The sequence below is a fragment of the Microcaecilia unicolor genome, chromosome 7 (genome assembly GCF_901765095.1).
Source record: "Microcaecilia unicolor chromosome 7, aMicUni1.1, whole genome shotgun sequence".
Classification (NCBI taxonomy): Eukaryota; Metazoa; Chordata; class Amphibia; order Gymnophiona; family Siphonopidae; genus Microcaecilia; species Microcaecilia unicolor.
In genome coordinates, this window is record NC_044037.1 from 122,896,623 (window position 1) to 122,923,709 (window position 27,087).

Here is a 27,087-nt window from a genome sequence, read left to right on the forward strand (position 1 = left end):
GTACTACCTGAGCTTATACATCCAGCGCAAGTAGGATTCGTACAAGGTAGATCAGTTACGAAAAACATGAGGAACATTCTGGCGGCCTTGGAAGGATTGGGTCACTCCAAGGAACAAGCTTTAATGATAAGCTTTGATGCAGAAAAAGCATTCGATAGAGTGGAGTGGCCCTTTCTGTACTCGGCGCTAGAGAAATATGGATTCAATGGCAATTTTATGCAGGCAATCAGAGCATTGTATTATTTACCGAGAGCGCAAGTGCTGATAAACGGTAACGTATCAGGAGAAATACAGATTGGTAGAGGAACAAGACAGGGGTGCCCTCTGTCACCCATGCTTTTTGCGCTCCAATTGGACCCTCTCATTAGGGATATATATGATTGTAAAGCGGTACCTGGGGTGCAATTTAAGAAACAGGAGTTCAAACTGGCTGCATTTGCAGACGACTTGTTAATGATAATTACAAAGCCGAAGAAGACACTTGAAACTCTTTTAGAGATCTTCCATGAATATGGAGACTATTCGGGCTTCAAATTGAACATGGACAAGTCGGAAGCCCTTGCGATCAATGCGGACATCCAAAGCTTATGGCTGGATGGATTCCCTTTGAAACAGACACATAACTTCTTTACATATTTGGGTATATTGCTACCGGCTAGACCGAGGGAGATATATCAATTAAATGTAGCAAAACTGTTAGAGCAGACAACCCAACAACTGGACTCCTGGGCCACTTTGACGCTGTCTCTGTTGGGGAGGATAAGTCTTATAAAAATGGTCATATTGCCAAGGTGGCTCTATGCACTACACATCTTGCCCATAGCATTGCTACAGAAAGATATAAAACACCTATATCGACTAATGTTTAGGTTTTGCTGGGTCAGGAAACGAGCTAGGATGCAGCAGAAATATATGTTGGGAGGATGGAAACAGGGGGGCTTGGGAATTCCCAATATTAAATTTTATAATATGGCCTGCCTCCTACGGCATGTGAGGGATAGGATTTACCAGACTCAAGAACATACACCCCTTGAGATGGAAGATGCGCTCTTTAGTCCTTATCGTTATATTACACTACTACACTTGCGGAATACAGAGATACCACATAAACATAGAAATAACGTTCTACTTAAACCAATAAGAGAAGCATGGAGATTTTTAGGGACATTACTAGGAGGGGACCCGAGAACAACTGAACTTATAAATATTAAAGGGAACCCGGCCTTTGTACCTGGGATGGAAAATAAAACTTTTGACAGATGGGAACAACTAGGGGTAATTGAATTGGCAGATGCTTTAGATGCAACTGGCGAAATCAAATCGCTGACACAGCTGATAGGCCAAAATGAACAGGGCTGGGGTGACAAATATGCTCACTGTCAACTGAAGCACTACATACAATCACTAAGTAAAGAAGTATTGAATAACAAACTGGGCAATAAGATTAAGACTTTCTTTGAGGAGATCTCTGAACATGCCCCCTCCATATCACAAATACATCAGAAGCTGTGGAGTCTAGCCCCGGGGAAAGAACTGACTCAGATCCGGCAGAAATGGGAGAAGGACGTGGGAAGGGCATTGGACTCTTGGGATATGATGACGCAGCTCAAAGATATTCCACATATAATAGGAGGAGCTGATTATAGAGAATGTGCATATAGAATAATACACAGAGCATACTTTACCCAAGTCCAACTGTTTAAATCGGGGGGAATTGAAACAGCTATGTGTTTGAAATGTAATAATTCTGAGAACTCATTGTATCATGCACTGTGGGATTGTGTACCAATACAACGCTATTGGAGGCAAATAGTTACAGTACTTATCTTACAGGGGTGGTGGGTAGTAGAAGAGACATGAACCCACTACAGCTAGTGTTAGATATGAAGGAGCCACAAAGGAGATTGAATGCTGATAAAACACTGTTGTGTCGAAAACTCTATCTGGTAGCAAGAAAATGTATCATGCAACATTGGACTGTAGCCAATCCACCGACCTTCTGGCACTGGCGCAATAAGGTGCATCAATTGCTGGTTTGGGAGGCAAAGAGGCCAAAGGACATTGTAAAAGGAAAACTCGATTCTTTAAAATATGGGGATGCTACTTAGATAAGATGACACAGAAAGGACGTAGTCTTATTGTTAATACTTTATAATCATATACTATAAGCTGACAGATGCGGGTTTTGGCATATTGGAGTTACTGGGAGGGCTGACGGGAGGGGGGAGGGAGATGAGGAGGAGGGGATTAGGGGAGGGGAGGATAAAGGTTAAGGAATGGAAATATGTAGATTGAATAGAAGGGGGAACCACATCACTTTAGGGGATCTTAGCAGGACAATTTGGAATAAGAGCAAATGATGTAGAACTCAATTGTATGTAATTTGTGAAAGTAAATGTTTGTTAATATGTAGTTATATCTAAAATAAAAAATTGTTGAAACATAAACATATTATCCACTCCTGTACTTTCATACAGGAATATTGGAGATCAATATGGAACACCATATCATCTACATTGAAGATCCCGGAATCCTTTTCATATGAAATAGCCATATTAGGATCATTAGCTATACATTGCCCACTGGATAAATATCAACCACAACTTTTGGATATACTTCTCCATATGGCCTTAAGAATACTTTTCTTCTGTTCAAAAGACTTATCCAAGGCAACCTACTTAACATGGTGGAGCTCAGTATGCATACTTGCCAAATATGAATATGCAGCGGCTGAGAAGTATAATTCAATGACTAAATACAAGAAGATATGGACTCCCTTCAAGATCAAATATGTAGTACTCTTGTGTAGATATGTACTCTTAACTGTCTGTTTTCACGATATGACTACCTACCCATCGTTACTAATCTGTAACCATATCTTGTATCAGATGTGTATATTGTTTGATGCTCAGTTTATTGTTCATATTTGTATACTGGCTAACATTTTAACCATTTGTGTTTTGTTTCATTGATAAAATCAAATAAACATATTGGAACAAAAAATATATACAGTGGGGGAAATAAGTATTTGATCCCTTGCTGATTTTGTAAGTTTGCCCACTGACAAAGACATGAGCAGCCCATAATTGAAGGGTAGGTTATTGGTAACAGTGAGAGATAGCACATCACAAATTAAATCCGGAAAATCACATTGTGGAAAGTATATGAATTTATTTGCATTCTGCAGAGGGAAATAAGTATTTAATCCCTCTGGCAAACAAGACCTAATACTTGGTGGCAAAACCCTTGTTGGCAAGCACAGCGGTCAGACGTCTTCTGTAGTTGATGATGAGGTTTGCACACATGTCAGGAGGAATTTTGGTCCACTCCTCTTTGCAGATCATCTCTAAATCATTAAGAGTTCTGGGCTGTCGCTTGGCAACTCGCAGCTTCAGCTCCCTCCATAAGTTTTCAATGGGATTAAGGTCTGGTGACTGGCTAGGCCACTCCATGACCCTAATGTGCTTCTTCCTGAGCCACTCCTTTGTTGCCTTGGCTGTATGTTTTGGGTCATTGTCGTGCTGGAAGACCCAGCCACGACCCATTTTTAAGGCCCTGGCGGAGGGAAGGAGGTTGTCACTCAGAATTGTACGGTACATGGCCCCATCCATTCTCCCATTGATGCGGTGAAGTAGTCCTGTGCCCTTAGCAGAGAAACACCCCCAAAACATAACATTTCCACCTCCATGCTTGACAGTGGGGACGGTGTTCTTTGGGTCATAGGCAGCATTTCTCTTCCTCCAAACACGGCGAGTTGAGTTCATGCCAAAGAGCTCAATTTTTGTCTCATCTGACCACAGCACCTTCTCCCAATCACTCTCAGGCATCATCCAGGTGTTCACTGGCAAACTTCAGACGGGCCGTCACATGTGCCTTCCGGAGCAGGGGGACCTTGCGGGCACTGCAGGATTGCAATCCGTTATGTCGTAATGTGTTACCAATGGTTTTCGTGGTGACAGTGGTCCCAGCTGCCTTGAGATCATTGACAAGTTCCCCCCTTGTAGTTGTAGGCTGATTTCTAACCTTCCTCATGATCAAGGATACCCCACGAGGTGAGATTTTGCGTGGAGCCCCAGATCTTTGTCGATTGACAGTCATTTTGTACTTCTTCCATTTTCTTACTATGGCACCAACAGTTGTCTCCTTCTCGCCCAGCGTCTTACTGATGGTTTTGTAGCCCATTCCAGCCTTGTGCAGGTGTATGATCTTGTCCCTGACATCCTTAGACAGCTCCTTGCTCTTAGCCATTTTGTAGAGGTTAGAGTCTGACTGATTCACTGAGTCTGTGGACAGGTGTCTTTCATACAGGTGACCATTGCCGACAGCTGTCTGTCATGCAGGTAACGAGTTGATTTGGAGCATCTACCTGGTCTGTAGGGGCCAGATCTCTTACTGGTTGGTGGGGGATCAAATACTTATTTCCCTCTGCAGAATGCAAATAAATTCATATACTTTCCACAATGTGATTTTCCGGATTTAATTTGTGATGTGCTATCTCTCACTGTTACCAATAACCTACCCTTCAATTATGGGCTGCTCATGTCTTTGTCAGTGGGCAAACTTACAAAATCAGCAAGGGATCAAATACTTATTTCCCCCACTGTATATATTCAAATAGCAGTGTACAGTGCATACTAAAAGAAATGGTAAACAATTGTCCCTTAATTTAAAACATTTTGTGCATAGATTTCTTTAATCCCATTTTTGAACCCAGTTATTTGTCTTTACAGCCTTCTGTGGCAATGAAACACTGAAAGAATTAGAGATTGTGACAAAGACAGAGAACTGTAAATGAATGGAGAAGATATAAATGGAAAGCAAACTCTAAACCTTTTTCCTGGTCATTTTATCAATCTTCTACTGTTATTAGCACTAACGTGTCATAAGAAACAAGATTTGCAGTTTATAAAAGATAATGAAGCTTCTAGTGTTTCACCAATAGGAGGTGTGTCATACCTCTGAAGAAGACGATTTTACTGTCATTGGTTCTCTCATATACAGCATCCACTCTGTCCAGATCCTTTGGTAGTCCCTCCCAAAACTGGTGGATCTGGGCTGGGTTCAGTGACACTAGGTTTCGTGAGGGCTGTAGACGCCAGAAATATCTTTCTGTGAGGTAATTAGAAAAAAGGTAAGAAAATGATATATTTACTTGGCATAAGAATACAGTCATACTGAGCAAGAAAATCAATTCAACATCGAAGAAATTATTATTTGTTGCATTTGTATCCCACATTTTCCCACCTATTTGCAGGCTCAATGTGGCTTACAATGTACCATTATGGCATTCGCCATTCCAGATTGGAAGATAACAATTGGTGTTACATAGAGAACATGGATGACATAATAAAATTAAACAGACAAATAGAAGAAGAAAACAGTTTCGAATATAGGTAAAAATGGAGATGTGTTACATTTAAAATTATTGATCGTTGTGGTATGCCTTGTTGAAGAGGTGGGTCTTCAGAGATTTACGAAAGTTAGGTAGTTCATAGATAGTTTTTAGGTTAAGCGGCAATGCGTTCCATAACTGCGTGTTTAGGTAAGAAAAGCTTGACGCATGCATTAGTTTGTATTTTAGACCTTTACAGCTGGGGAAGTGAAGATTAAGGAATGTGCAAGATGATCTTTTAGCGTTCCTGGGTGGCAAGTCTACTTGGTCTAACATGTAGGCCGGGGCATCTCCGTGAATGATTTTATGAACTAGAGAGCATACCTTGAATGTGATACGTTCTTTAAGTGGAAGCCAGTGTAATTTTTCCCTTAGGGGTTTAGCACTTTCATATTTTGTTTTTCCAAATATGAGTCTGGCTGCAGTGTTCTGGGCAGTATGAAGTTTCTTGATGATTTGCTCTTTACAACCAGTGTAGAGTGCATTGCAGTAATCTAGGTGACTCAGCACCATTGACTGTACCATGTTGCAAAAGATGGTTCTTGGGAAGAAAGGCCTTACTCGTTTAAGTTTCCACATTGAGTGGAACATCTTCTTGGTTGCATTTTTCACATGACTTTCAAGTGTGAGATTTCAATCAGTGGTAACTCCAAGAATTTTCAGGGTGTCTGAAATGTGAAGGGACAAGTTTGGTGTGTTTATGGTGGTGAATTTGCTTGTGTTATGTTGTGAGGTGAGTATAAGACATTGTGTTTTTTCTGCATTAAGTTTCAGCTGAAATGCATCCACCCAAGAATGTATGATATGGAAGCTTTGGTTGATGTCATTGGTGATTTCCTTTAAGTCATGTTTGAACGGGATGTAGATCGTTACGTCATCTGTGTATATGTATGGATTGAGGTCTTGATTAGATAATAACCTGGCCAAGGGTGTCATCATTAGGTTGAAGAGGGTCGGCGAGAGGGGAGATCCTCGAGGGACTCCACATTCAGGTATCCATGTGGCTGATGTAGTCGAGTTAGATATCACTTGGTATGATCTTGTGGTCAGGAAGCCTTTAAACCAATTAAGAAAGTTACCTCCCACTCCAAAGTATTCTAGGATGTGTAGTAATATTTCATGATCAACCATGTCGAAAGCACTGGACATGTCGAATTGTAGGAGAAGTATGTTATTGCCAGTCGCGATAGCTTGTTTAAATTTAGTCAGGAGAGTAACTAGTATTGTTTCAGCGCTGTGGTTAGATTGAAATCCTGATTGGGAATCGTGAAGTATTGAAAATTTATTTAAGTAGTTGGTGAGCTGTTTGGTCACCATACTGTTAGGGTATATGTCTAATTTGCAGTGAGACTTGGCGAACCTTTTGAGCATTTGGGAGATGGTATCATCCGATAGTGTGTCGAAGTTGGTCCAGGTTCTGTCAGCTGGGTGTTGACCAGGGGTTGGGTCTAGACAATCAAGGAGTTTTGCGTAGTCGTTGGTGTTGACAGGTATCATGAGTCGTAACTTTACGATTTTCTCTTTGAAGTATTTTGCAAGATTGTCTGCTGCTGGTGTGTCTATGCTGTTAGAAGTCACCAGTGTAGTATCTAGTAATTTGTTCACGAGTTGGAAAAGTTTATGTGTATCCTTGTAGTCTGGTCCAATTTTAGTTTTGTAATATGATCTTTTGTTTGTTTAATGGTGTATTTGTATTTTCTTTGTAGTTGCTTCCAAGCGTTGAGTGCTGAGTCATCTTTCTTTTTATTCCATGCTCGTTCTAACTTTCTAACTTGTGTTTTTAGTTTTTTCAGTCCTTCGTTGAACCATGGTATTGAGTTCCTTCTATATGAGGTTCTGGTTTGAAGTGGTGCTATGTTGTCTAATATGTTTCGGCATCTATTGTCCCATTCTTGGATAAATTGAATCTGTCAGTGCAGTCCATTCATTATTGTAGAATTGTTGCCAGAATGTTAGCGGATCTATTTTGCCTCTTGTGGTATAGGTCATTCGTTCTTGTTTGTGGGGTGCATCTTTCATCTACCATTGAAGGGAAAGGTTTGCTTTGTAGTGGTCAGACCATGGTGTTGGAGTCCACTTTGTATCTGTTAGTACAAGATTTAAGTCAGGGGAGAATTTGTGTGTAATGATGTCTAGTGTGTGTCCTTTAGTATGGATTGGCTGCGTATTTGGCCAATGACGATCCCATAGTTGGAGGAAGTCTTTGCATTCACGCGCGTCTATTGATTTAGGATCTTCAAGGTGCAGGTTGATATCCCCTACTATAAGAAGGTTGGAGGTAGAGACACATGTGTTCAATATAAAGTCCATAAAGTGTATTTGGCAGTCCTGCCAATTACCTGGTGGTCTATAGAGCAGGACTACGTTAAGGTGCTCCTGCAGGGTTGGATGATTAATTCTAACTGAGGCAATTTCAAGTTGGGGAATAATGGATTCGGTTATGGTTGTGATGGTGAACTGGGATCTATAGATTATAGCTATTCCTCCTCCTCTTTTTCCATTCCTTGTCCAGTGGGTAATTCTGTAGCCTGGGGGGCATAGATCTAAGATAATGGGGTTTTTAAGGTCATGAATCCATGTTTCATTTATGAATAAGAGATCAAGATTGTCTGTTGTGATCCAGTCTGTTATTGTTTTGTTAACTACTGATCTGGCATTTACATAACCCAGTTGGATTGATTGGTAGGGTTCGGTTGGGTACGAGGATGTATTAATTTTTATTAGTTTTCTATCCTCTTGGTATCTGATTTTGTTGTGTCCTTTTTTCCCTTACTGTTGGTTGTGTCCGTGTGTAGTGGATTTTCCTTTTAATTGGTTATTATTCTTTTGGCCTGGTGTATTTCCTTCTACGTTTCTTTATATTAAGCTTTTATGAAACATCTCTCGCCCATGGAGTCTTACAAGCACAATCCAAAGGTCTCTGGAGTAGTCTAGTGTTAGGTGTAGTGCACTGCAGACAGATGTACCCAGGCTCTCACCTCCCCCTACCTATTATATTTGTGGAGGAAACTGTGAACCCTCCTCACAGTCCACCTTTGCTGTCTGGCTAATTAAATAGCCAGACAGCAAAGGTAGAAAGAAGAATTTTGTTTTTAATTTAGGATAAAGTAATGTGGTAGCCATGTTAGCCCACTTTACATTTTAATAAATATAAATAAAATAAAATAAAAACAGAAAATAAGGTGATACCTTTTTAGAGATCCAAACCTCCTTCTTCAGCTTGAGACAGTATACTGCTCTAAGAAAACGAGTCTGTTCTCTAGAGGCTAGAGTAGCAGACTTGAAGGAGCTGAGGGAGACAGAGAGGTACATAGAGGAGGCCTACAGAGACATTGTAGAGAAGTCCCATCTCCAGTCTGGCAGCCCCTGTGCTGCCTTGGAGGAGGGAAGCTTCCTAAAAGGAAAGCATTACTCTGGTGAAGTTAGAAATAATCCTGTAGCCAGGAACAGCCCACCAGGGGATGCAATATCCTCTCGTACTGAGGATGTGTCTGCAGGAGCTTCTGCCCAGGAGGGAAGGGTTAGGATGGCTGTTGTAGTTGGTGACTCAATTATTAGGCATATAGAAAGCTGGGTGGCTGATAGATCTCCTGGTAACGTCTGCCTGGTGCAAAGGTGGTGGACCTCATGCGTCACCTAGATAGGATTTTTAGATAGTGCTTCGGAGGAGCCGGCTGTAGGTATCAATGACATAGGAAAATGTGGGAAGGAGGTTCTGGAAGCCAAATTTAGGCTCCTAGGTAGAACGCTGAAATCCAGATCCTCCAGGGTAGCATTTTCAGAAATGCTCCCCGTTCCATTCACAGGGCCCAAGAGACAGACAGAGCTCTGGAGTCTCAATATGTGCATGAGAAGATGGTGCAGGGAGGAGGGTTTTAGATTTGTTAGCAACTGAGCAACATTGTGGGGAAGGGGGAGCCTATTCCAAAAGGATGGGCTCTACCTTAACCAGGGTGGGACCAGGCTGCTGGCATCAGCATTTAAAAAGGAGATAGAGCAGCTTTTAAACTAGAAACTGGGAGAAGGCCGACAGTTGCTCAAAAGTGCTTGGTTTGGAATAGAATATCTTTCAACGATATCACCAAAATAAGGAAGCTAGAGCATACTGATAGCGAGGTTGCAATAGAGAGCATAGTAGACCAGGTGTCTTTAAATAAAAAGCAGCCAGATTTTCAAGATTGCACCTTATCACTGTAACTGCTGAGCAAGATGTAAATAGGAATAACAAACATAGTTTGAAATGCCTATATACGAATGCCAGGAGCCTAAGAAATAAAATGGGAGAGTTAGAATATATTGTACTAAATGAAAAAAAAAGATATAGGCATTTCTGAGACCTGGTGGAAGGAGGATAATCAGTAGGACACTGTCATACCAGGATACAGATTATATCGCAGTGATAGGGTTGATTGAAATGGTAGAGGGGTAGCATTGTATGTTAAGGAGGGCCTTGAATCGAATAGATTAAAAATTCTAAAGGACACGAAACACATCTTAGAATCTCTATGGATTGAAATTCCATGTGTAAAGGGGAAAAGGATAGTAGTAGGAATGTACTATCATCCACTTGGCCAAGATGAAGAGACAGATATAGAAATGCTATCAGAAATTAAGGAGGCTAACAAACTGGGCAACACAGTAATAATGGGTGATTTCAATTACCCCGATATTGACTGGATAAATGTAACATCCGTGCATGCTAGAAAGGTGAAATTCCTTGACAGAATCAAGGACTGCTTTATGGAACAGCTGGTTCAGGAGCCAACAAGAGGAGGAACAATTCTAGACCTAGTCCTTAGTTGAGCAAATGATCTGGTGCAAGAGATAATGGTGCTGGGGCCTCTTGATAACAGTGATTATAATATGATCAGATTTGTTTTAAGCTCTGGAGTAAGTACACACAGGAAATCCAATACGTTAGCATTTAACTTTCAAAAAGGAGACTATGAGAAAATAAGAAGAACTGTGAAAAAAACCTTAGAGGAGCAGCTGCAAAGGTAAAAAATTTACATCAGGCGTGGATGCTGTTCAAAAATATGATCCTGGAAGCCCAGGCAAATATATTCTGTGTATTAAAAGGAGGAAGGAAGACCAAACGACAGCCAGCATGGTTAAAAATTGAGGTAAAGGAAGCTATTAGAGCTAAATCTTTCAGAACATGGAAGAAGAATCCAACTGAAAATAATAGGAAACAACATAAAGAATGGCAAGTCAAATGCAGAGTGCTGATAAGGAAGGCAAAGAGAGACTTTGAAAAGAAGATTGCGTTGGAGACAAAAATGCATAGTAAAAACTTTTTTACCTATATTAAAAAGCAATAAGCCAGCAAAAGAATTGGTTGGACCGCTAGATGACTGAGGGGTGAAAGGGGCACTCAGGGAAGACAAAGCCATAGCGGAGAGATTAAATTAATTATTTGTTTCGGTCTTCACCAAGGAAGATTTGGGAGAGATACTGGTGCCAGAAAATGCCAGAAATGCACAAAGCTGCGAGTCAGAGAAACAATAAAATCTCTATAAACCTGGTGGATGAAATGGCACAGTTTGACAAATTGAAGAGTAGCAAAAAGCCTGTACTGTATGCTATTCATCCTCGAGTACTGATAGAATTGAAAAATGAACTTGCAGAACTATTGCTAGTATTATATAATTTATCTTTAAAAATCTAGCATGGTACCGAAGATTGGAGGGTGGTCAATGTAACACCGATTTTTTAAAAAGGTTCCAAAGGTGATCCGGGAAATTATAGACCAGTGAACCTGACGTTGGTGCCAGGCAAAATGGTAGAGACTATTATAAAGAATAAAATTACAGAGCATATTCAAAAGCATAGATTAATGAGAAAAAGCCAACATGGATTTAGTGACGGGACATCTTGCTTCACCAATCTATTACAGTTCTTTGAAGGGGTGAACAAACGTGGATAAAGGTGAGCCGGTTGATACTGTGTATCTGGATTTTCAAAAGGCATTTGACAAAGTACCTCATGAAAGACTCCAGAGGAAATTGAAGAGTTATGGGATAGGAGGTAGTATTCTATTGTGAATTAAAAACTGGTTAAAAGATAGAAAACAGAGAGTAGGGTTAAATGGTCAGTATTCTCAATGGAGAAGGGTAGATAGTGGGGTTCCCCAGAGGTCTGTGCTGGGACCGCTGCTTTTTAACATATTTATAAATGATCTAGAAATGGAAGTAACTAGTGAGGTAATTAAATTTGCTGATGACACAAAGTTATTCAAAGTCGTTAAATCGCAAGAGAATTGTGAAGAATTACTAGAGGACCTTATGAGACTGGGAGACTGGGCATCCAAATGGCAAATGACGTTTAATGTGAGCAACTACAAAGTGATGCATGTGGGAAAGAGAAACCCAAACTATAGCTACATAATACAAGGTTCCACACTAGGAGTCAAAGACCAGCAAAGGGATCTATGCGTCATCATTAATGATACGTTCAAACCCTCTGCTCAGTCTGCTATGGCAGCTAAGAAAGCAACTAGATGTTAGATATTATTAGGAAAGGAATGGGAAAAACAAAAATGAGGATGTTATAATGCCTTTGTATCACTCCGTGGTGCGACCGCACCTCGAATATTGTGTGCAATTCTGGTAACCGCATCTCAAAAATGATATGTGTCACGGATTCAGGTATAGTGAGCCCTTGGACCACAGCCAGAGCTGAGGCAGACAAGACACCTGGGCTGGCACAAGGCAGAAGTCAGAAAAAGACAGGACTAGGCAAAGCAAGGGAAGACTGGGCTGGACAAGACAGGACTAGGATAAACCAGGAGACTAGACAAGGCAAGACAGAGGCAACAAGGCACAGTAGACAAGACAAGGACTGGATCCAGACAAGGCATGGAAAGCAAGGCAGAGGGCCAGAACTGGAACCCAGGCAGGACAAGGCAAGACTCGGAACTAGAACTAAAACTGGGACTGAGACCCAGGTAATACAAGGCAAGACAGAACAAGGCAAGACACAGAACTAGATTAAAACTGGGTTCAGAAAAGGGCAAGACAAGGACAAGGCAATGACTGGATCTGGACAGGACTGGAATGAATGAGACATGACAGGCAAGGCTAGGCACAAAACATGGCAGACAAAGCAGGGCAGGAGCTAGGCAACAAGAACAAACAGAAACAATACTATAGACAAGGCAGTAGCCAGACTTGGCTTGGCAGGATCAGGAACCAGGAACAGACTTGGCATGGCAGGATCAGGAATCAGGAACAGATTTGGCAGGAACAGGATTCAGGAACAGACTTCACTTGGCAAGAACAGGATTCAGGAACAGACTTGGCTTGGCAACAGGAACAGAGTTGGCTTAGCAGGAACAGGATTCAGGAACAGACTTGGCTTGGCAACAGGAACAGTCTTGGCATGGCAACAGGAACAGAATTCAGGAACACTTGGCTTAGCAACAGGAACAGGATTCAGGAACAGACGTGGCTGGGCAACAGAAACAGGATTCAGGAACAGACTTGGCTTAGCAGGGACAGGAACAGAGTTTGGTTTTAGCAAAAAGCAGAAACAGGGTGTCAGACTTGTGAGTTCTTGTACCAAGTACAGCGCTGCTGAGCCCGGTACTTGGACCAGGTTCTGCTTGGCGGCTGGACAGCCCCGGGTTTTATCTGCGCTGACCGCCATTCCCCAAAGGTTGAGCCCCTAGGTGCGGGCGGCCTGCAGGACTTACGAGACGGAGCAGGAAGCAGAATGGAAACTGTCTATAATTAAGTTTTATTTCAGTATCCCTCGTTATCTTCTTCTCTCTGTGTAAGCTCTGGAATCCTGCATTCCAGCACTACTGATAAGGATTAAATTACCTTTTGTCCTTAGCCCAAATCAATTAACTGAACACATCTGCTGACCTAACACTGTTTTTGCATCATTAAAGGAAAAAAAAAAACAGTTTGCCAAGTTGACCTTACAATTTTCAGTTTTAATTCTACTGGCTTAAATTTAATATTTATTTGATACAATTCTATTTCAATGTTTCCTTTGTGTATATGATTGCTAGATAACAATTTTGTTTTCCTGTGAAGAATTCTACAGTTTTATTTTCAGGATATTTAAAATATTAGGAATATTTGGTTCACATTCCAGTATGAAAATTTATGGTATTTTTTCCCTGCTTGTTTTAAGAAACTATGAATGTAACATGTACATGTGTGTCCTAAAAAATGACATAGGTAGACCAGTGGAATATATATATCTCCACCGAGATTTCTGATCAGCTGCAGAGATACAGAATCTCAATGGAGCATTTAAACAGTACTATTGTACATTTTTTCCTACGTCTGGAGTAGCTATCTCGTTAATTTGTGCACATAAGAAGTACTTCTAGCCCTAGGACACTGTTTTGGTAATTTATCATACATGTTTATTTAAAGGTTATGCCCAGTACTGAATTTCAATAGCATGATCTAATTTACAACCTCTTAATTCTTTCTCTTTTATTTGTTTGTCTGTCTTTATGTTACCCCTTACATACAATCAGTATAACTGATCACTTCTGAATTTTTTCCAATTTTGTGGGTAATACAATCAGTACATATAAAAAGTTTCTCTACTGAATACAAATTAGTTGTGGTTGCAATATAACAAAAGATTTATTTTCTGCATTCCATAGTAGAAATGTTAACTACTTATATTCTGTTTCTTAGCAACATTTTTAATGCTTTAGTTACATCTAAAGTGTACTGTTTTCACATTCAGTACAGAATTAGGGTCTCTTTTTCTTTAAGAATAAACCTTAAAGATAACTTTTACCTGGATGATATCTTTGCCTCATCTTGATTGTACAGACATATGTGCTATATTTCTTGCCTAATCTATGTGAATCTTTGTAAAGGTCAGTCAAGGTTGCAGCTTTTGTCTGCCTCATTAGGATTTTTCTTTTTTAAAGCTTATTTTCTTACATTGGATTCAAAATTTGACATTCACATTTTAAATTCTGATTATTTTTTCATACAAGGATAATTTTTACTTAACTGTGAGATTTACTGTAAGATTCCTGCCTGTATTTTTCTGTTATGTCTACATGCTACATACTTTAACACTTTAAACTTTGTGATGCAGTTTTATTGTTCCCATATGTTTGCATTGTATTCCTCCCTAATGTCACGTTCGTGACTTTTTCCTTTGGTTTGTGCTCCTCTCGCCCTCTGGTGGCCAGAACCGGTGGCTGCCATGGACTTTCCAGACTCTTTTCATTCCGGTCCAGATATTTTAGCCTTCCAGTCTTGTGTGGAAGTTTGGCAGCTAGCCTCACCCGTAGCTGACTTGTGATTACTGCAGCTGAGCTCAGCTGTGATGAGCTTATTAGCCACCTGGGAACTTGCTGCCTTTGCAACGTTTTGCTTTAGGTCCAGGTTAGTGTTGGTACAGTGTGCACTTTTGACTTATGTGTTTAACTTACCTGCTTTTCCCTTGTGGCTCCCCTGCTTCCCCTTTTGGTGCTGTTAGAAGCACTTATGTTTTGCTGTTAGAAGTACTTCTGGTTTTGGTGTGTTAGGAGCACTTCTGTTAGTGGAGTGCTTAGGAGCACCTTTGTTAGTTTAGTGCTGTTGAGCACTGTTGCAGCTTAGTGCTTAGGAGCACCTTTGTTAGTTTATGTGTTTAGCTTCCCTACTTTCTCCCTGTGGCTCACCTGCTTCCCCTTGGTTAGTGTAGTGCTATGGAGCACTGCTGTAGCTTATTAGTATAGTGCTTAGGAGCACTTCTGTTTGTGTAGTGCTTAGGAGCACTTCTGTTAGTTTAGTGCTTAGGTATTCTTTTGTTAGTTTGGTGCTTAGGAGCACCTCTGCCAGCTTAGCGCTGTGGAGCACTTCTGTGGTTAGGTGCTTAGGGGCACTTCAGTCTGGTTACGCTATAGGAACACTTCTGAGCTGCTGGGTTTCCCTGCTTTCCCCTGGAGGTTACTCTGCCTTTCCTTTTGGTGCTTGGGAGCACTTCCGTCTTGTCTTGGCCCTGTGGTCCTGGAACTGTCAAGCTTGCTCTAGTATCCCAGACCCTGTGTTATCCTGCATCCGGTAAGTCCTGCCAGCCGCTTGAACCCAGGGGCTCAACTCCTGGGGGACAGTGGCTAAGTGCAGGTGAAGCAGTGCGAACCAGTCCAGTGTACTCCAGTCCGGTGTGTTCCAGTCCAGTGCGAACCAGTCTGATGTACTCCAGTCCAGTGTGTTCCGGTCCAGTGTGTTCCAGTCCGGTGTGTTCCGGTCCAGTGCGGTCCAGTCCGGTGTCCTCCAGTCCAGGGGGTTCCAGTCTGTGTGTTCCGGCTCGCTGGGCGGTGCCTACAGTCCTTGCCTGTGCCAGTTTGCTAGCCCAGTGTTGGTTGGTGGGTTTTGCCTGCTGCTGTCGCTCCTTGTCAGCAGCCCAAGGGCTCACGTTTGCTCCAGAGCCCGTCCCCACGGGCTCTGAACCTGGGAACCTGACACCTAATATCCCTGAGCAATCAGCTGTAGTTTGCAAGTGAGATTCATCAACACAGGATTTACCACAGTCCTGCTGAAACTTGTATTTTCCTAATGTGATTTCTGCAAGGAAACTTTTGTCTACTGATTTACTTAATCTGTTTAGTTCATTACTCTTATGATTTAAAAAAAAAAAATATATATACAGTGGGGGAAATAAGTATTTGATCCCTTGCTGATTTTGTAAGTTTGCCCACTGACAAAGACATGAGCAGCCCATAATTGAAGGGTAGGTTATTGGTAACAGTGAGAGATAGCACATCACAAATTAAATCCGGAAAATCACATTGTGGAAAGTATATGAATTTATTTGCATTCTGCAGAGGGAAATAAGTATTTAATCCCTCTGGCAAACAAGACCTAATACTTGGTGGCAAAACCCTTGTTGGCAAGCACAGCGGTCAGACGTCTTCTGTAGTTGATGATGAGGTTTGCACACATGTCAGGAGGAATTTTGGTCCACTCCTCTTTGCAGATCATCTCTAAATCATTAAGAGTTCTGGGCTGTCGCTTGGCAACTCGCAGCTTCAGCTCCCTCCATAAGTTTTCAATGGGATTAAGGTCTGGTGACTGGCTAGGCCACTCCATGACCCTAATGTGCTTCTTCCTGAGCCACTCCTTTGTTGCCTTGGCTGTATGTTTTGGGTCATTGTCGTGCTGGAAGACCCAGCCACGACCCATTTTTAAGGCCCTGGCGGAGGGAAGGAGGTTGTCACTCAGAATTGTACGGTACATGGCCCCATCCATTCTCCCATTGATGCGGTGAAGTAGTCCTGTGCCCTTAGCAGAGAAACACCCCCAAAACATAACATTTCCACCTCCATGCTTGACAGTGGGGACGGTGTTCTTTGGGTCATAGGCAGCATTTCTCTTCCTCCAAACACGGCGAGTTGAGTTCATGCCAAAGAGCTCAATTTTTGTCTCATCTGACCACAGCACCTTCTCCCAATCACTCTCGGCATCATCCAGGTGTTCACTGGCAAACTTCAGACGGGCCGTCACATGTGCCTTCCGGAGCAGGGGGACCTTGCGGGCACTGCAGGATTGCAATCCGTTATGTCGTAATGTGTTACCAATGGTTTTCGTGGTGACAGTGGTCCCAGCTGCCTTGAGATCATTGACAAGTTCCCCCCTTGTAGTTGTAGGCTGATTTCTAACCTTCCTCATGATCAAGGATACCCCACGAGGTGAGATTTTGCGTGGAGCCCCAGATCTTTGTCGATTGACAGTCATTTTGTACTTCTTCCATTTTCTTACTATGGCACCAACAGTTGTCTCCTTCTCGCCCAGCGTCTTACTGATGGTTTTGTAGCCCATTCCAGCCTTGTGCAGGTGTATGATCTTGTCCCTGACATCCTTAGACAGCTCCTTGCTCTTGGCCATTTTGTAGAGGTTAGAGTCTGACTGATTCACTGAGTCTGTGGACAGGTGTCTTTCATACAGGTGACCATTGCCGACAGCTGTCTGTCATGCAGGTAACGAGTTGATTTGGAGCATCTACCTGGTCTGTAGGGGCCAGATCTCTTACTGGTTGGTGGGGGATCAAATACTTATTTCCCTCTGCAGAATGCAAATAAATTCATATACTTTCCACAATGTGATTTTCCGGATTTAATTTGTGATGTGCTATCTCTCACTGTTACCAATAACCTACCCTTCAATTATGGGCTGCTCATGTCTTTGTCAGTGGGCAAACTTACAAAATCAGCAAGGGATCAAATACTTATTTCCCCCACTGTATATATATACACACACATACAGTGCAATCCACTTAAGTGCAAGGGTATGGGACCAAAGAAATGCATGCAGTTAACCAGAGCATGCACTTAACCGTTGTGACCCAAAGAAGCTTGACATCTGATAAACATATGTACAGTACTGTTTATTATTATATGTACAGTATATAGTCTCCGTTAACTGACATTAGGCTTACTTGAAGTAATTAGTTATAGTCTTCTGTACAATCTTGGGTCTGTGAGTTCAATAGACTACATCTGCCAGATGGTAAAAAACTGTCATAGCACTGACATCCAGTGGCCTCCAAATAGGCCTGTACGGTGTTGAGACTCTACAGCGCTCTTGCAAAAGTGACAGGAGGAGGTTGTTGAATTTTGTCAGCATGTGCCTCGCTGCTCATTTCGTCATCTGTTCCATCATCAGCCGTTGTTGCCTGCGTGTAGGTGCATATCTCGACATCAGTGCTGTCTTCAGCTGTTTGTAGATTGTTATCAACAGCTACGTAGCGATGGAACTCCTCTTCAGTAACACCGGCTGGGATGTCAATAATCTCTTCATCTGATGTGTTTGCAACAGCTGCATCTGTTTCATCCCTCTCCACATCCTTAACAAAGCTTGCCCGCTTGTAGCAATTCACAGTGGTTGCCTGTGTAACATGATTCCAGGCTTCTTTCTGCATATGTAGGGAATCCAACAGTGATAGATTATGAGCCAGTTCAACAGCACGTTTATCCTTGCCAGTCTGGTCATCCATAATGCTCATCAGACGACATAGCACAAGAGCCCTATAATGTTGTTTGAAATTGGCTATGATGCCCTGATCCATAGGTTGGACCAAAGAGGTAGTGTTTGGTGGCAGGAAGACCACCTTTTTATTTTATTTATTTATTTTTTTTATTTGAAGTTTCAAAATAACTTACAAGCATTACATCTTGTTACAGAAAAACAGAGTACATTGATATTCAAGGAAATATTAACAATTAGTCTCTACTTTATAAATAAGTAGAAACTAAGAAGAAGAAAAAAATTAACTCTTTCTTAGACCACCTAATCAAACTTAGTGAGGGCGTTAAGAAAATTTGGTGGTAAATAATTCTTAAGAAAAACAAAAAAGAAATGAAACAAAGATGGCCTGGATTTAAAATCCACCTAATTAAGCCTTAATCAGATTTCTTACTATTCAGACTCTATCTGGTAACTTTTTTGATTTCCAAGAATTCTTTTAGTTGCTGAGGTTCAAAGAAAAGGAAGAAGACCACCTTGACGCTAGCCTGACATCATCACTGTGTGCAGCACAATTATCACAAAGCAACAAAATCTGACGCTTTTGTGCCCGCATTCTAGTGTCTAACTTCTTTAGCCACTGCTTCCAAATTTCCCCAGGCATCCATGAATTTGCGTTAGCCTCGTATGACACAGGAAGTTGCTTAACATTCTTGAAGCAACGGGGCTGTTTGCTCTTCCAATGATGAGTGGTTCCAACTTCTCACTCCCATCCATATTGCAGCAAAGGAGGATCGTCAGTCGGTTCTTCGACCATTTACTTCCTGTAGTTTCGGCTTGTTTGAATGCAAGTGTTCCATCAGGAATTGCTCGCCAGTAGAGACTGTTTTCGTCAGCATTGAAAATGTCACAAGGTGCAAACTCGTTCAAGATGGTAGGAAGAACTGAAACAACCCAATTTTCAGCACCAAAGTCATCAACGTCTTGTTTTTCACCGTGCTGTTTCTTGAATTTTATGTTGTTCCTCTCCTTCCATCCTTCCAACCATCCAACAGGGGCTTTGAAATCAGTTAGTCCAAGACTTTCAGCTAGCTGATTAGCTTTCTCCATAAGCAGTGGACCACTGACAGGAAACTGTCTGCTCCTGACTTGAGAAAACCACCGAAGAAGAGCATCTTCTACATCCTCAGCTTTTCCCGCCCGTTTATGTTTCCTGTGTGGCTTTGTATTGTTTTGCCAGTCTTCCAGAAGCTGATCTTTCTGCTTTAAGATATGTGAAATTTGACTGGGATTGACACCATATTCTTTAGCAATAGATGCTTGACTTTGTTTTCTAATTTTTTAAGAACTTCTATTCGTTCAGCCAGTGTTAAAGTCTTACAGTTGCACGATGACGACGATGACTCCAGTGTACACTCTAACAACTTTCTTTCACTTATTCTGTCTGTGGCAGTTAACCAATGAGATTTCAAATTTATCACCCCTTTGTCACGTGCCAGTCGGCTTCCATATTCTGTGCATGCGCTTATGCGGAGTCTTTCCTGCAGAGGAGTGGTCTTAAACCATGCATATAAGCGAATCTTGCACTTATTAGTGGTGCGCTAAACCGAAGTTTGTCCCCATAGAAATTGAAGGCACCAAAAACGGGACCGAAGTACGGCACGCAGTTAAACAGAGCATGCGTTTATCCAACGTGCACTTAAATGGAGAACACTGTATATATATCTGTGTCACTGTACCTCAGGTAACTGAGATTCTAGAGAAATTGCCCCACAGGAAAAGTGAATCTAGATGAATGTTTAGATTAAGAAGAAGTTAAGATATTTTGTGTACCTTGAATGAAAATGTATAATACTGTCCCAGAACAGACAGAACCTTTCTAGGCGACTGCCTAGTTTGCCCAATTTGCTTAAAATTACCTTCTCTTTCACCATATTATCTCAGAAACAAGAGGAATATTTCTACATCATGGTAATTGTAAACAGCTGGCATGTTAAACTGTTTCCCCCCTTTTTCTCTGTATTCTTTATGACCTTTGTTTAGTATAAATGGAGAAACTGTGCTCCTAATCTTCTTTATTATGCAAGCTATGAATTAATTTTCTTACTACAAATATAGAACTTTATTTTCCCTAATTTCCACTGTTAATAATTGGATCCTGATGTAATTTTTATTTTTCCCTAATTTATTTTCCATAAATGTACTGTGCCTATCTAATGCTTTTAAGAAGCTTGTTTGTAATAGCCCAATGATATAGATTTAAAAATTATGTCTTGCATTTTATGGAATACTACAATTGTGCAGAAGTTGAAAGCATTCTCCCATTAATTGAGGAAATTTTTGTGTTGAAAGTTACAGAAATGTAAACAAATGAGATAGTCTATTTGTAATGAGAGCTGAAAATATGCATGTGTAAACTGAATCTATGTAAGAAATGTTTGTACAGGGACATGAATATGACTTCTGACATCCTTTTTTTGTCAGACCAGTATGGCCATTGATTTTTATTATATCCTACATATACCTTGAACTGTGCAAAGAATTAAATCTGAGAACACCCTTGAGTTAATGCCATGTTGCTAATGAATTGGACAACTATTATATGGACTGTTTAGCTTGCTGGAAACCATGAGGCTCTCTAAGTGCAAGCCTTCCAGATGCAACATGATGATGCCTTCAATGTGAACTCCTGCCTGTGTAAACCTTGCAACTTTGTACAGACTGCTGCTTCACAATACCAGAACCTACACTGAACTATAAATTTCTCTGATGCCAGGATTGTCTACTTATCAAATCAACAAAATGTTAAGTGACTTTGACCCTGCATTCTAGCTGCTTACATTTTAAAACCACACATTATGGACTTTTCCAAAGATTTTATTTTTATTTCTGAATTATCTCCTTACATCACAAGCTATTTTATGTACTATTGATGTTAATTGCTTATACAATGTTCACCATGCTATGGAAAACCTTGGTACTCTTGCTACACCACATGCTATTCTTTCTATTGCTGCCTCTTTCTAGTGCTTTCTTATCACTTCCTGTTTTTCTAATTTTCTTCCCTTTCTTCAAAGTTTCTTTCTTAAAATCCTTAGTTTTCTAGCTCTTCTCCTTATTCTCTTTTGCTCTCTCCCCTGTTTTCTCTCTATGTTTTAGAAATTATTCTCTACACCTTTTACTACCAAAAATTATGCTTAATGAAATGTCTGCTCTGATTTATTCTACCTCTCAACTTACCACTCCTTCTCACCACTCCCACACACTACCACACTTACTTGCTGAAGAACCTGCCAATACCTCAACTCTGGTTTTGCCTCCCTATCCCTTTTAACTGGGAGACAAAAAGAGGGAAAAACGTAATGGCCAGACAGGCAGCAGGAAAGAGAGTGATCCAGGTACTGGAAAAATCAATAGGCAGGCAGAAGGCAGGGGAGTAATCCAGGAACAGGCAAGGTCAACAGGCAGGCAGCAGGCAGGGGAGTAATCCAGGGATAGGCAATGTCAATAGGCAACAACAGGCAAGAGAGTAATCCAGGCACAGGTAAAGTCAATAGGCAGGCAGCAGGTCAAGAGAGTAATCAAGGAATAGGCAAAATCAGTAGGCAGGCAGCAGGCAAGAGAGTAATCCAGGCACAGGTAAAGTCAATAGGCAGGCAGCAGGCAAGAGAGTAATCTAGGTCAGCGGCGTACCAAGGGCGGGGCAGTGGGGGCAGTCTGCCCTGGGTGCACGCCGCTGGAGGGGTGCAGAAAGCAGCCGTCCGCCTGTCGGCTCCGCTGGTTCCCTGCTCCCTCTGCCCTGGAACAGGTTACTTCCTGTTCTGGGGCAGAGGGAGCCAGCGGAGCCGAGAGCCGCACGGCTGCTCCTAGCAGCCAAGAATGCACCCGGGGGGGGGGGGGGGGGGGGGGGGGGGTGATGCGCCGGGGGGGTGTCATTGCGCCGGGGGGGGGGGGGGGGGGGGTGCACATTGGCGATCCGCCCCGGGTGGCAGCCGACCTAGGATCATCACTGATCCAGGTACAGGAAGTCAGTAACAAGGGACAAAGTAGAGAAGAAGCACACTACTGAGCAAGTAACACCTACCAAAGTAGAAGTGGAAGCATGGAGTCCAGGAAGAGCTCAGCTGATAAAGTGCTGGCGTCTGACATCAGCAGGAACCAGCAGGGAGAAGGAGCACAGCCACAGGACAAGAGCAGGGTAAGGAGGAACTGGAAGACCAATAGGAGAGAAGCAAGGGAAGCCAGGCAGAGAGAGAGAGAGAGCAGACACAAGTGCATGGAAGCAAAGCAATCGAGCCTGCAGCCAGAGAAGAACTACACACACATGGCTCAGGGCTGTGCCAGTCAAGTGTGCATGTCGATGGGACCCCGCGCAGCCCGAGGATGTCACTTGCGTTGAGGTAGGGGACATGACACAGGGTTTTGGCTTTAGCAGAAAGCAGGAACAGAGCTTTGGCAATAGCAGAAAGCAGGAACAGGGTTTAACTGTAGTAAGATTCTAGAGCAGGGCTAAGGCTAGACTAAAACCAGGACCCAGAGGTAGAGTCAAACTGTAACAGACACCAAGAGCAGAGTGTGGCTATACAGCCAGGCTTTCAAGACACACAGAAACAAGACTTTCAGGAACAAGACTCAGAGAAACACAATAAGCAGGAACAAGACTACACAGGAATAAAGCTTCAGGAACAAGGTGTACAAAAGCAAGGCTTTTCAGGTACAAGACTCAAACACAAGAACAAGCATTCAGGGACAAGACTGACAGGAACAAAGCCAGGCTAGAAACAAGGTGTAGGAATAAAGCCAAACAGGACTTGGATCCAAACAGGGAACACGAAGAAAAGGTTAAAAGACCTGTTGCAAAGGCAAAGGCATAAGAGTTCCAAGGTGCTTTATAAAGGGACTTTGCTGATGATGACACAACTTGGAATGAGGCTTGGATAACAGGAACACCAGAGCGAGGCTTGGCTAGCAGGAACACAAGAGTGAGGCTTGGATAGCAGGAACACCAGACAGCAGATGCATCAATACAGGGACAAAGCAGTCCAGAGAAGCCACAGAGCCAGATCACTGGAAAAAGGTGAGTCTGGATGCAGGAGCATGGCCACAATCATGACAATATGGTAGAATTAGAAAAGGTGCAGAGAAGGGCGACAAAAACGATAAAGGGGATGGGACGATTTCCCTATGAGGAAAGGCTAAAGCGGCTAGGGCTCTTCAGTGTGGAGAAAAATTGGCTGAGGAGAGATATCAAAGAGGTCTTTAAAATAACGAGTTGACTGTGGAACGGGTAGACGTGAATCGCTTGTTTACTCTTTCCAAAAATACTAGGACAAGGAAGCATGTAATGAAGCTACAAAGTAGTAAGTTTAAAACAAATCAGAGAAAATATTTCTTCATTCAATGTGTAATTAAACTCTGAAATTTGTTGCCGGAGAATGTAGTAAAACCAGTTAGCTTAGCAGGGTTTTAAAAAGGTTTGGATTTCTTCCTAGAAGAAAAGTCCATAAGCCATTACTAAAATGGACTTGGGGAAAATTCACTGTTTAATTCTGGGATAAGCAGCATAAAATGTATTGTACTGTTTTGGGATCTTGCCAGGTACTTGTGACCTGGATTGGCCACTGTTGGAAACAGGATGAGGGACTTGATGGACTTTTGGTCTGTCTCAGTATGGCAAAACTTCTGTACGTATGTACTTGTCCTAACTTAAGGAAGGAAGTTTCAGCCTCTGAAAGCTAGACAAAAAATGTAATAAGTTAGTCCAATAAAAAGGTATGAACTTATTTGTTGTTTTCATTCTATTTGTTAATTTTAAATGTAACAATTTGGAATATGTCAGTTTTTGAAATTTACATCTGCTATGGATAGGTGTCACTATTTCTCAGGAGTCACACTGTATACAGAATCTGGCTTCTTGGGGGTTCAGTTTAATTTTTGTTTACATATTTCTATTTTTAGTCTGTGGTTACTTATTCTATACTTGATGAGGGTCTACCTGTGTTCATATGTGAAGAAGACTAACATGGGGATGATCAAAAGCAAACACCGGTGCTAGAGGCTGTTAGCGCCATACTAGTGCCGGCGTTTGCTACCGCCCAATGATCAGAGTCCCCGAGCGCATGAAACAACGCGCTCGAGGGCTCTGAACACAACTAGCATACAAATGCATGCAAAACAAGACTAAACATATTCATCCCCAATGATCAGTGACCAGCGTGCCAAAGATTGCGTCACTGGCTGCGGCAAACCCTATGCATTAGGGTTTGCAGATCATTGGGGAGGAATGGTGAGCCCTGTTCAGCATGCATTTGCATGCTAGCAGGCCCCCATTCCCCCCGACAAAGCAAACCTGAAGACCCCCCCAGCGACAGAGGGCTGGAGGTCCGGTGGACCTCTGGTCCCCCCGATGATCCCCCCGGTTTAGGGAGGGCTGGAGATCCAGTGGGTCTCCAGCCCCCCCTAACTCCCCTCAACATTTCCAAAACAGTCCCTGGTGGCCCAGTGGGTGACCAATTCCCCCCCCCCCCCCAGTGACAGGGGGGCTGGAGGTTCGCTGGACCTCCGGTGCCCCCGACAATCCCCCTCACAGGTTCAGGGAGGGCTGGAGGTCCGGTGGGTCTCTAGCCCCCCCTAACCCCCCCCCAGCAAAGGGTCCCTAATGGTCCAGTGATCAATCCGCCCCCTCCCTACCTACCCCCTACCCCCCTACCTTGAGGGTTGGAGAAGGGAGGTAGCCTGCCTCCCTCCTCTTCTTCGATGCCACAAAATGGTGGCGCTCAGCCATGCCCAGTGTATCCTGTGATGCGCTGGGCGGGGCTACACGCATATAAGGGAGAAATCTGAACCTGGGAGAGGGGATCATCGGGGGGACCGGAGGGGCAGGGGTAGTTGGGGCCCTGTGTTTGACAGGTTTGGGCTTTTGACAGCCCAGACCTGTCAAACAAGTGCGGGAGGATTGTGCTGAGTGCATGCTCAGGCACAGTTCTCCCGCACTTCTACCCCATGATCAGAGATAATTGCGTGCTTAAATTTGCATGCAATTATCTCTGATCATCGGTGTGGTAAAGCCCCATGCTGTTCCAGTGCTATTTTAGAGCGCTGTTTGGAACAACGCCGGGCTTTTGATCATCTGCTTGAGACTGCTTATGGGTAGAACTATATGCAGATGCCCAAAGTTTCAAAAGTGTGTGTGTAAATATAAGCCTCACCCTCAGGCATACCTCTTCCAAAAGCAGGTACACTTATGCTTATACAGGTTATAGATGTGTGAATTTACCCACATATCAGGCTGGCAATTTTGTAACAGACCATTTTTGCACTGGAAATGCCTGTGGAAGCTATCTTCTTTCATTCCCTTTATGTGCATGTTACATGTATTTATTTATTTATGACATTTATATCCCACATTATCCCAAACAAGTTTGAGCTCAATGTGGCTTACAATAAACAGTATTGGATACATAACAAAGAATAATGCATAAGAAAGTAATTTGCTGTAAGAATCCAATTTACAATACAGTATCATAAACATACTGACGTAGCTATGGATGTTTAACATTTAGAAAATCTATTATGAATGAGAAATTGTACATGAAGCAAAGAGAAAGTTAATGGTAAATAGAGTAATAACCAATTCAGGTAATAATTAATTGTTTGAGATATGGTTGTTCTTTGCGAGGGTTTGTTTGAATAGGAATGATTTGAGGACTTTGCGGATTTTGTTTTTGTTTAAAAGCATGTATGCACACACGTATGTAATTCAAAAATCCAGCCTAAGCATTATTCTGCAAATATCCACTTAGCTTACATAGGGCATATTTGCAAGGGAGATGGACACAGGGACAGAGTATGGGTGGGACATAGGGCTCCCACTTACACATTTAGGGCCAGATTTTATAAATGGAGCCAAAAATTTGGTACCGATTAAAATTTGGCCCTCAACGCTATTCTATAAAGGATGCTTCGGGATTAGCACCCTTTATAGAATAGCATTGAGCACTGAATTTGGTACTCAACACTGGCTGCTGAATTTGGCACTCAACTTTGGGCATGAAGACTTATGCCAGCTGAAACCTGGTGTAAACCATGGTGTGTAAATTGGGTGCAGATCCTCAATATTCTGTAACACTACATCTTTTGTGACTGCCCCTGACCTGTCCTTGCTCCTCCCATGGCCACACCCCTATTGAGTTGCATGTGATTCAATTTAGGCACCCATTGTTACGGAATAGCGCATAGCCAGATCAGCGCCCAAATCATAATTACTGCCAATTAAATGCTTGTTATGTCCAATAATTAAATCATTACATAAATACGTAAGTATTGCCATACTGGGACAGACCAAAGGTCCATCAAGCCCATCCAGGTCACAAATACCTGACAAGATCCCCAAAAAGTACAAAACATTTTATACTGCTTATCCCAGAAATAGTGGATTTTCCCCAAGTCCATTTAATAACGGTCATGCCGTCCAAACCTTTTTAAACTCCGCTAAGCTAACCGCCTTTACCACGTTCTCTGGCAACGAATTCCAGAGTTTAATTACACGTTGAGTGAAGAAACATTTTCTCTGATTCGTTTTAAATTTACTACATTGTAGCTTCATCGCATGCCCCCTAGTCCTAGTATTTTTGGAAAGCATAAACAGACGCTTCACATCTACCCGTTCAACTCCACTCATTATTTTATAGACCTCTATCATGTCTCCCCTCAGCCGCCTTTTCTCCAAGCTGAAGAGCCCTAGCCACTTTAGCCTTTCTTCAT

General features: G+C 42.3%; 1 protein-coding gene across 1 annotated transcript in view; it reads right to left on the reverse strand.

The window, feature by feature from the left end:
- Positions 1 to 27,087, reverse strand: part of MMP25 (matrix metallopeptidase 25) — a 426,665-nt gene that overhangs the window by 67,497 nt on the left and 332,081 nt on the right. The window contains exon 8 of the mRNA XM_030210435.1: positions 4,957 to 5,109. Within this exon, the coding sequence (XP_030066295.1) occupies positions 4,957 to 5,109 (153 nt within the window). The remainder of the gene's footprint in view (positions 1 to 4,956; positions 5,110 to 27,087) is intronic.